The sequence below is a fragment of the Triticum dicoccoides genome, chromosome 7A (assembly GCF_002162155.2).
Source record: "Triticum dicoccoides isolate Atlit2015 ecotype Zavitan chromosome 7A, WEW_v2.0, whole genome shotgun sequence".
Taxonomy (NCBI): Eukaryota; Viridiplantae; Streptophyta; class Magnoliopsida; order Poales; family Poaceae; genus Triticum; species Triticum dicoccoides.
The window spans coordinates 34,374,864-34,385,270 of NC_041392.1; the positions used below are offsets into that span (position 1 = coordinate 34,374,864).

At 36.4% G+C, this 10,407-nt stretch overlaps 1 protein-coding gene across 1 annotated transcript; it reads right to left on the reverse strand.

The window, feature by feature from the left end:
* Window positions 1-6,218: 6,218 nt before the first annotated feature.
* LOC119332979 lies at window positions 6,219-9,550 on the reverse strand. Its single transcript, XM_037606040.1, has 6 exons — window positions 9,488-9,550; window positions 8,096-8,208; window positions 7,508-7,594; window positions 7,348-7,424; window positions 6,299-6,406; window positions 6,219-6,249 (listed from the first exon to the last, which is right to left on the reverse strand). Exons 2-6 carry the CDS (start codon window positions 8,141-8,143, stop codon window positions 6,219-6,221), a joined length of 351 nt encoding a protein of 116 aa, XP_037461937.1. The 5' UTR covers window positions 8,144-8,208; window positions 9,488-9,550.
* Between the last annotated feature and the right edge of the window lie 857 nt (window positions 9,551-10,407).

Here is a 10,407-nt window from a genome sequence, read left to right on the forward strand (position 1 = left end):
TGTCGCCCTTCCGATGATGCGTGAGTAGTTTACCACAGAATTACGGGTTAATAGTTAGTAGCTAGATGGCTTCTTCTCTCTCTTTGATCTTTAATACAATGTTCTCCTTGATGTTTTGGAGATCTATTCGTTGTAATGACTTTTTTCGGTGTGTTTACTAGGATCCGATGAATTGTGAGTTTCTGATCAGATCTATCCATGAAAATTATTTGAATTTTCTCTGAACTCTTTTATGCATGATTACTATAGCGTCGTATTTTTTTCTGATTTATTGATTTGGTTTGGACAACTAGATTGATTTATCTGGCAATAGGAAGAAGTGCTTTGTAATGGGTTCGATTTTATGGTGTTCAATCTCTGTGTATGTATTGTTGCTATTAAGGGTAAAACGATGGGGTTTATTCATACGTGAGTTTATCTTGTATACATCATGTCATCTTGCTTAATGTGTTACTCCGTTTTTCCATGAACTTAATACACTAGATGCATGCTGGATAACGGTCGATGTGTAGAGTAATAGTAGTAGATGCAGAATCATTTCGGTCTACTTGTCTCGGACGTGATGCCTATATATGATCATTGTCTTGAATATCATCATAATTATTTGCTTTTCTATCAATTGCCCAACAATAATTTGTTTTCCCACCGTATGCTATTTTCAAGAGAGAAGGCTATAGTGAAAATTATGGTTCCTGGGTCTATCTTCTATCATATATTAAAACCAAAAATACTTTGTTGTGTTTTTCTTTTATTTATTTTATTTTGTATTTTTGTCTGATCTATCTATCAAAAACTATACAATTTAATCTTGCTCGTAACCGTCAAGGGATTGACAACCCTTTGTTCGTGTTGGGTTGCAAGGATTTGTTGTTTATATGCAGATACTGCTAACAAGTTATTGCTTGGTTCTCCTACTGGATTGATAATCTTGGTTCTTAACTGAGAGAAATACGTATCTCTTCTGTACTGCATCATCCTCTTCTCTTCGGGGAAATCCGAACGCAGATCACAAGTACCAACCTGCAGGCCACAAGCTCCGTCGATGAAGAGTAGTGCCTGGGAAACTGTCGCGCCTAGAGTCATGTGAGATGGTTTGTGTCCCGTGTCCTACTCTACTTTGTCGGCGGTTGCACCTTCACTTCGAGGGCTCAACTGGCCTCCGGGCATGCACACAACCATGGAGCCGAACGAGAACCAGGGAAGATTTAGATTAGGATTTACGATGTATGTGATGTATGAATTTGAGAATTCGTAATTGGGACATCCTGTTGTCGAAGAGGAAGTTTGAGGTGTGACTTTTCAATGTCTGGGGTTTTCATGATGAAAGTTTAATGAAACCTATTAACGTGGTACCAATTTTAGAATATCTCGACACGGGAATCCAATGGTGAAAACGATTCATGATTTGAACGCATGGCTCAAAAGATAAAACGTTTTGCAAAAAAATCTATGAAAAAAAGAAAAAAAAAACATGTTGCGACAAAGTGGTGCACATGTCAGCACTAGAGAAGGTGCGAGTTCTCTTTGTAAAGGATACCCCTACAACCTGGATTGACCTATCGAGCATGGGGTTTTGGACCAGCCTAGTATTGTAGCATGGTTTCCTTTCGTCTTTATAGGACTGTCTTTGTTTCTTCACCGGTTTTCATTTGTTTTCTCCTTTCTCTTCACTGATTTTTTGCGGTTTTCATTGGTTTTGTATTCTTTCTATTTCTCTGGCTTTTTCAATTTTCTTTATCGAGTTTCCTTGTTTTACCTTTTCTTTAATCTACGCATGTCTACTTTTACACAACGTACATTTTTAGTGTACATGTTGAACGTTTTTTCAACACAAGATGCACATTTTAAAAAGACTGGTTTCAAACATTTTTTTTTCAAATATAGCTAAACATTTTTATGGAAAAAAACATTTTCTAACCACAGGTGCATTTTTCCTCACTTTTTCTTTTCTTTCCTTTTTTTCATTTTGGATTTTCCTACACATATCGAATTTTACACAATATATTTTTTAGTGTACTCATGAAACATTTTTTTGATACATATTGACCATTGTTCAAATAGACAGTGTACACTTTAAAAAGAAAATGTGTTGAACATTTTATCGGATACATGTCAATCTTTTTTAAAATACAAGTTGACATTTCTTAATGGTAATAAACATTTTCTTAAACAATGCAAACATATTTTTCACAATTTATGAATTGGTTTTAAAACTTTCACATTCAATAATTTTCAAATGCTGAATATTTATAAAACTGTCACTTACATTTACTTGAATGATAGAAAATATTTTTATACTACATGAACATTTTTTTACATTTCTTACACAACATTTTGGAAATGTCACAAATATATTGTTGAAACAATCAAACATCTTTTTCGAAATATGACGTAAATTTTTTAATGGTATCAAACATTTAATCTGAATTATGAGAAAAAAATTACAATGTATAAAAAAATTTAAATATCAGAAACTTTTTTTTAACTTGCATGAATATTTTTTCTATTTTCACAAACATTTTTTAACTTGCATGAACATTTTTTTACCATTGCACAAATAGTTTCCCTAGAAATTTAGTAATTGCGTTTGGGATATATGTATATAGAATATTTTGAAAATTATAAATAATAATTAAAATTAAAGTTAAAATTTAAGAAAAACGGAAAACTGACTGAAGAGATGAATAAATCTTCCTTGAAGCGACACTGGCTTCCATCTCGCATGAAGTGAAGCATAGCACCAAACTATCTCCAAATCAATAGTAAGGAGCGGCATATAGGAATATGTTATTTGGAGCTAATAGCACCAAATGTAGCGTAAACGGTAGAACACGCACACACTCCTTCAGGCCGATTTTCTCCGGTTTATTTCGTACCAGGTATTATAGTTTTTCTTTGGCTTTTTTAATGTATTTTCATTTTTCCTTTCCTTTTGTTTTTTATTTTCCCTTTTTTTAATTCTTATATTGTTATCAAATCTATTTTAAAAATTCATTAATATTTATCGAATTTGCAAAAAATAAATTCCAGAACTTTTGTTTTTCAAATTCATGAATTTTTTCGAGTTTGCAATCTTTTCCGAGTTCATGATGTTTTTCGAATTTGCAAACTTTTCCAAGTTCGTGAAGTTTTCCAAAATTTATGATTTTTTTGTCAACTTGTGTTAACTTTTTTCATATCTAGTGAATCTTCTTTGTCTAAATTCTTAAAAAGAAGAAAATATCAAATTCCCTGAACTTTGTTTGAAATCATGAGCTTTCTAAAAGTTCTTAAATTTATCTCAGATATAATAATTTTATAAATTCGTGATCATCGTATTATTTTAACAGGTTTTAAAAAACTAAAAGAAAAGGCGGTCCGGTTCTTTTAGGGCAACGAACCAACAGACAACAAACTTGATAAACCCACAAATGGGTAGCAAGCAGGCAGCGAGCATGATTGCTGGGCCGACCCATGGGGAGACGCCATGTGCATTCTTGTGGAACCTGGTGCGTTAGGCGTTGATGAGGCGCTTTCCCACGGATATTATATCTCCATACTTAGAGAACTAGCATCCGCCCGCCTCAGGCGATGCGAGATGAACCGAGCCTAGTAGCAAGCAAGACGACTCCCATCGATTAATTTACTCGTTGATTTTTGTTTCTCGCTCTTGTTTTGTTTTTAAATCTATTTTTCTAGGTCGTTTTATTAATTCTTTGGGACTTGTCTGAGTTTGGAATAATGTTTGAAAATCATGACCATGTTTTTCATTCAATGTTTTTTATTTTTTAACATTTTCTATATTTTATTCTTCAATAAAACATTAATACTTTTCAAATGAGCGTGTTATTTTATTTGAGAATATATTTTTAACTTTTTAAATACCTTTTCAAATGGGGATGGGCCGGATCATTGGAACATAAGGCAGGTAGGGATCAGGTCCGGGTCAGGGTAGGCCGGCCCATCCCCATCCGTGCTTAATTATAATGCACCATCTCACTCGTATGCTCCAGCTGTACCGGTCGGCATAGCCTCCTACTGGAAGTTCCAGTCCTAGCACAACCTTCCTTTCTTGCTACTTCCCCACAAAACAAACTTACGTGCTAATAGGGTTGATGCATGTTAGATGTCTTGTGACATTCAAGTTTAATGATTTATTGTTGAAAAATAAAAAAATAATGATGTGGAGGGCTTCATGTCCGTTGATGAGCTGGAGGGCTTGCATGTGGTTGAAAGTTGAAAGTGCAGAGTTGAATGCTTGCATGGGCCCTTGATGATGTGGAGGGCGTGCATGTGGTGGAAAGTGGATTGATTGACTACATGTGCATGATGATGTGGATGGCTTGCATGCGCACTTAAATGGGAGGTGGCATGTGTGAAACATATGTGATGATATGGATAGGGCGCATTATAAGATATATAATATAGTTGGGATGAACTTCTTAGGTATACTAGATGATACCCTTCGCGTTGCTGCGGGAATCAGTTGCAATTTATTTAAATAAGATTTGATTGTGTGGAATATAAACATTTAAATTAATAACACATGAACCAAATAATATTTGATTATGTATAGTTATAAAATATTTATTGAATATAAGTAGAATAATAGAATGAAAAATATTTCCATGCATGGTTGCATGTGGTAGTGGGTCTTTTCTCATGCATGGTTGCATGTTGAGGTGGGCTTTATCCCATCCATAATTGTGTGGTGATGTGACATGTTTAGATATTGAGATAAATCTGTTAGTGGGTATGACTCTCTTAGGTATATAATACTAGTAACTTACACGCACATAGCACGTGAGAGCTCAAATAGTTAAATTAAAACCAAAGATAGACATATGGTACTATATTAATTATAACAATCAAATGGAATTGTGAGCATATGCATAAGGTATAAGATGGCAAAATCACGTAAAATATATTGAGCGTGTTTTGTATAGGTGTCTTTTTTGGCTATCTCAAGGCAAATGTTCTATCCGCAAAGATAAATATGATTTATGAAGGTACATGGCGTTGAATATGAAGTAAAAATTGAATGATAGTTTGGATAGAAAAAGAAGTTAGAAGAGTAGTATGGTAGAGTCTAGAATAAAGTAGAAGTGTGCTTTAAGTTATGTGCAAGATCTCACATGGCTTAAACCCAACCATAAAATCTTCTAGATAGTACATGTCGTAGAATAAGTAATGAGAAGATCCAACGGTCAGCGATACACGGATTTGCCACGTCTCTACCGTCAGATCAGATTCACCATGGTTGTTATTCAGAGTTATTCGTACACTAGATAGATGTATAGATAGGACTAGTGTAGTTGCATTCTGAATTATTTATTTGTTTATTTTGGTCTACGCATAGGTAGGGGTCAACGAGAAATCTCACCAACTATAGGAGAAAACTCCACATACTAAACAACATTATCCACTCCATTTCAAACTACGTACCAAGATTTAGAAAGGTAAGTGTGATCATGGGTGTAGGTGCAGAACAGTTCAGCACGAGTAGACATCACGATGAGATGGAGAAACTGGACACAGTTTCGTCGGAAGAATGAGAACACGTAATCAAGGCCAGCAAGTTGACAACGAGAAACCCCGCCAAAAAATATTAAAAAAATAGTTGACAACAAGAGGGAGTCGGTCGTATGGTACCTGTGAATGTGTGTATATTTGTGGAGTCCGCTACTTTTTTTCCCACAAAAGAAAGCATAAGTTTGTCTAGGGCAAAAAACACACGGACGATAAAAATTCGAATATTTAGCCGAGCAGGTTTCATCCACGTTCTACCATATAATTGTAGCCAGATAAATCGAAAATGAATTTGCCTGTACTAGTAAGCGTGTACGTGCAAATGCATGTCCCATATATTATAAGTTAATTATGGTGGCATTTATTGTAATCCATCGACATGGTTGATATATCTAGATTTTTTTTTGAATGGATTCTTATGTACAATAGCGTAAACATTGCTACGGATTGTATATGTGTATTGTAGGTCTTGCTATGGATCAGACATGTGAAATCTTTGTGAATCTTTGTGTGATATTATATAGCATCAGAAAAATGAAAAATGGCATTGACATGTTGATACATACTCTTATATAACAAAAATTATAAAATGTCCTGTAGCACAGATACACAGCGAACTGTCTCAATACAAAGTGAAAAGAAAAAAGAAATCGCCATGATTCATGAACAAAGTCTGAATAAACAAAGGAAGCACAAACTATCTGAACAAATCAATCTGCTTTGCATATTAACTTGTAACATCTACAATGGACAATAATATAAACCTGAAATCATAAAGAATTTAAATAACAAGTAGAAGTATTGGGAAAGAGAAAAACCACTCTCTTGTACTACTAAAGATGGTATATAGACATAGCCATCCATTGGCATGAGGTCATTATTTTGGAGCTCTGCTAACCTGTCAAAAAAAACATATGTAGTGCAAGTTAATATTCACACACTGATATTATCAGTAGTGTGCTTAGGGAACTTTTGCATACTTGTCTTGATAGCAAAGCCATGGCTAATGTATCTGATCTATGAAAAGAACACTTGTCACAAGTTACCAGCTAATTACTCCCTCCGTTCCTAAATATAAGGCGTTTTAGAGATTTCAATACAGACTACATACGGAGCAAAATGACTGAACTGCACTCTAAAATGCGTCTATATACATCCATATGTAGTCCGTATTGAAACGGAGGGAGTACATCTTTCTTTCCAATTCTACAACTATGAGGCTCATGAAACCTTACAATAATTTGTTTCCGAACAATAACTATGTTTCCGGCGAAACTGCGGTTAATGTGCTATCAGTGGGTGAGAAATAGAAAATATGTACACCATGTGAAATAAAATAATTAGAGGAAGAAAATAGTATTTGTATGTAATTCAATTACCATGATAACTATTATCATCACAAAGGTTGGCCAACTTGGTACCACAACAACGTCATACCGTTTTCAACTGGGATGTTTTACTTTTTACTATAAAATAAAGTAGGACACCATGAGATAGGTAATTCGAGTTTGTACTTTGTGCAAGAGAAAACAGTTGAGAATATAATGATCATAACTAAACATGGAACCAACTAAAAATAGATTTTCTCATCCTATATAATGTGTTCCCATGACCCAAACACACAGCATAGAAGGTATATCCGCCTTGGGAAAATATAGAGCAATAGACGATGGAAGCTAAACCCCATGGTGCAATATCCTATATATAAGATAGGATTTGTGGCCGATCTGCTTCCTATTTTACTTAGTATACACCAAATAATCAAAACGGTAAATTAGTTTCCATGCATATAGGATAGTGCGAGTAAGAGCGAAAACAGAAGTGCAGTTCTAGTGCTACCTTAATATCCTATGTGGAGGATAATTCACCTGGTTCCCAAAAATAGCAAATCGAAGTGAAGAGTAAGAATGCCTTTCCTGCTACTTGATCAGTGAAAGATAAAGAAGAATGTTGTTGCCTTTGGACAGTTTCAGAGAGAAGCATGTTTCAGTTTGGTTACCTGCAGAGAAAACTCATAAGCTATTCCGCATGCCATGGATAGAAAGATTAATGTTGGAACTGGGAAGGGCGTGTTCAAGTAGTAGTCCTGAAATACATAGTATCACAAACACAATTACGATTAAACGGCTAAGATCTCCACGTTTGCACTGTTGCGAGAATTTATACTGTAATCACCAAACAAAACAAAAAACAAGGTTAAGAGTGATTACTACTACAAAGATGATGAGTTGATGATCATGACTCATGGTTACTCCTCTTCTTGTCACCAAAACATGCTGGGAACAGCAGCACATGAATGCAAGCCACAACAAAGCCCTGGATATTTGTCTAGAAATATGTGTTTGATTCAAAAATTGACCAATCATCCCAACCGGTGATTACTGCTTCAAATATTATGTGCATGCACGAAGAAAATCAAAAGATGGGTTATACATTTATCTTAGTATGTCTGATTATTACTGCTAGGAAGATAATATCACACAAAAGCTTCTTTTTTGCTATCATCACCAGAGGACGCTTTGCCGGATGATTCAAGGAAAGATAAATCAGTTAATTACCATCAATTTCCCTGCAAAAAAGAAATTACCATCAATTTGGTTGTTGTGACGCTTTGAGTGTCTGATCCCTGTCCCATGATGTCGGATCTTTACATGGGGAACGATCCCCTGATTGTAACGCATGCGGACAATGATTCCTCATCTGTGGCATGAATGGTTAACATCGTACATATTAGTAATATTCACGCAATATTGAGAAGCTCAATTCTTAAATGTTGCAAACAAAGTAAGCAGAATCTCAAGTAAATATAAATATGTGACGAAAAGGATATGTGTCATGAATGGGAAACATCGTACATCATTAGAAATATTCATGCAAGAGAAGCTCAATTCCTAAATGTTGCAAACAAAGTAAGTAGAATCTCAAGTAAATATGAGTATCCGTAGTTAGTTAGGGAGAAAGAGGAAACAAAATTTGTTTTCATACTGTCAAAATTATATATTTCAAAATGGCATTCAGTTTTGCCGCATCTGTTTTTGAATGTTGAAACATATGAAACATATGTTTCATGAATCTTGAAACATAGTAGCTTGCACACAAAAAAGAGCAACCTTATTTTCCCGTATAAAATTCAAGAAAGCGATAGTAGCAGACTAGTTAAGAGTAGAGGCCTGACAAGATGTTGCAGAGGTGTGGAAGAAGGTAATACTGAAAAATAGAATTTTGTAGGTCAAAGCAAGTTGCATATCTAAGTGTCATGAGTGCACCAAGCAGAGAGCATCTATTTTTCTATTTTGCAAGCAGAGAGGCTGCAGGGTGCCTTTTATGCATTCAACAGAAGGACTATGTAGAAGCATCCTTTTTGACCTCCTATATTCACCATCCGCATCTCCCATTTCATCTCTCCACTGACTCCTCTCAACCCATCCCGGTAAGCCCCACCTTCGCCTCGTTGATGCATACGGCATTTGCATCATGGTGTGCAAACCTTCATGATGTACCATTCATTTAAAAATAGAGGTAGCTTTCATGTCAAAATATAATGCTTACTCACAGCCCATGACTCAATCTCTTGAAACAACAAAACACGTGGGTTATTTTTTAATTGAAACTACAATGTGGTATTTTTTAACTCAAACTACAATGTGCAGATTATATATTTAGATTATAAATTTGAGTAGTTGTCACAAAACAAAACATCGCTGCCGATATTATTGTGGATAACCCAATATAGCAAAATTTAGGCAACTTCAGGAGCATAGCAACACAATGGGATGGGAAGGTAAGCAACAGAACTTCAAAATATGAGTTGCTTGGACTGCAAATTTCCGAAATCCTCACTAGTTCAATATGTCCTCGTAAATTTCAGGAATCCTGATGGTTTGCTTAGTTAATTACACCTATGACACATGAACTTGCACTGCGGGTACGGATTCATACAACAACTGCAATTAACTCTTCTCTGAGTATAGAAACTTACTCGTGAATCCGGCGGAGTGGCAGCGTGGCGGCGTGGCGGCGACCCGCGGCTCCGGCGGCGCGCAGTGAAGGGCGCGGGGCGGAGGCGGCGACCCGCGGCTCCGGCGGCACGCGGGTGAAGGGTGAAGGGCGCGCGGGTGAGATATGAGAATGGTGGGATCACACTGCTTCAGTCTCACTATGTGGAAAAGGTCTTGACTCGTTTTGGGTATAGCGACTGCACACCTTCTCCAACTCCATATGATGCTAGTGTGTTGCTTCGAAAGAATCGACGGATTGCTAGAGATCAACTGAGGTATTCTCATATTATTGGCTCGCTTATGTATTTGATGAGTGCCACGAGGCCTCACATCTCGTTTGCTGTTAGCAAGCTGAGTCGGTTTGTGTCAAAATCGGGAGATGATCATTGGCATGCGCTTGAGAGAGTTATGCGCTATTTGAAAGGCACCGCGAGCTATGGGATTCACTACACCGGGTATCCAAGGGTACTGGAGGGTTATATTGACTCAAACTGGATATCTGATGCTGATGAGATTAAGGCCACAAGTGGTTATGTTTTTACACTTGGTGGTGGTGCTGTTTCTTGGAAGTTTTGCAAGCAGACCATCTTAACGAGGTCAACTATGGAAGTAGAACTCACAGCATTAGACACTGCCACTGTTGAAGCAGAGTGACTTCGTGAGCTCTTGATGGACTTACCTATGGTTGAAAAAACAATACCCCTATCCTGATGAACTGTGATAATCAAACTGTGATTGTCAAGATAAACAGTTCTAAGGACAATATGAAGTCCTCAAGGCATGTGAAGAGGAGACTGAAATCTGTCAGAAAATTGAGGAACTCCGGAGTTATTACGTTGGATTATATCCAAACGTCGAAAAATTTGGCAGATCCCTTCACAAAGGGTCTATCACGTAATGT